The sequence below is a fragment of the Phaethon lepturus genome, unplaced genomic scaffold, assembly GCF_000687285.1.
Source record: "Phaethon lepturus isolate BGI_N335 unplaced genomic scaffold, ASM68728v1 scaffold26195, whole genome shotgun sequence".
Classification (NCBI taxonomy): domain Eukaryota; kingdom Metazoa; phylum Chordata; class Aves; order Phaethontiformes; family Phaethontidae; genus Phaethon; species Phaethon lepturus.
Genome location: NW_010541606.1, coordinates 33,410 through 34,069, shown reverse-complemented (window position 1 = coordinate 34,069; position 660 = coordinate 33,410). Strand labels below are relative to the sequence as shown.

Genomic DNA, 660 nt, shown 5'->3' with positions numbered 1-660 from the left:
CTGCCACGTGCTGCCCCTGGCACTGCCATGGCAGGAGGTAGTAGTGCTCAAACTGTCTTGCCCTCCACAGGGCCTTCTGCATCTGCTGCTCCTGGGATGATGTCTCAGACAGTGGCTGCTGCATGCAGCTCGCGCTTCAGGGTGATCAAGCTGGACCATGGTACAGGAGAGCCCTACAGGCGCGGACGATGGACGTGTATGGAGTATTATGACCGGGACTCGGATGGTGGTGGTGTCCTGGGCAGGACTGGAGATTGCATTAGACACAGCAGCACCTTTGAGCAGGCTGCTCAAGAGAGGGACAGTGGCCTCGGTGCCACAGGAGGTTCTGTTGTGGTCTCGGCTGTGCCAGCATCAGCCCATGGCCCCGATTCTATAGCCGACAGTTCCCTGGCTGCTGTGTCACAGCTGCTCCAGACAGAGAAAATGAACCAGTCCTCTCTACAGCAACCTAATTTTGTCATTGGGCAACAACAGCAGCCACAGCAACCCATAGGTGGGGCCATGCCTCAAAGTACTGCTCAGCCTATGTTTTCTGGGGCTTCGGTAGCAAATCAGCAAATGATGGTGCCACAGCAATCGCAGCCACAGGTAAATACGCAGGGTGTTGCACAGGCTGGACCCAACGGGAAAGGCATGGCACCTCCAAATGTGACAATA

General features: G+C 56.2%; 1 protein-coding gene across 1 annotated transcript in view; it reads left to right on the top strand.

Moving 5' to 3' along the window:
• Nucleotides 1-660, top strand: part of TSC22D2 (TSC22 domain family, member 2) — a 30,002-nt gene that overhangs the window by 394 nt on the left and 28,948 nt on the right. The window contains exon 2 of the mRNA XM_010287793.1: nucleotides 2-660. This exon is cut by the window's right edge and continues 52 nt beyond it. Within this exon, the coding sequence (XP_010286095.1) occupies nucleotides 2-660 (659 nt within the window). The remainder of the gene's footprint in view (nucleotide 1) is intronic.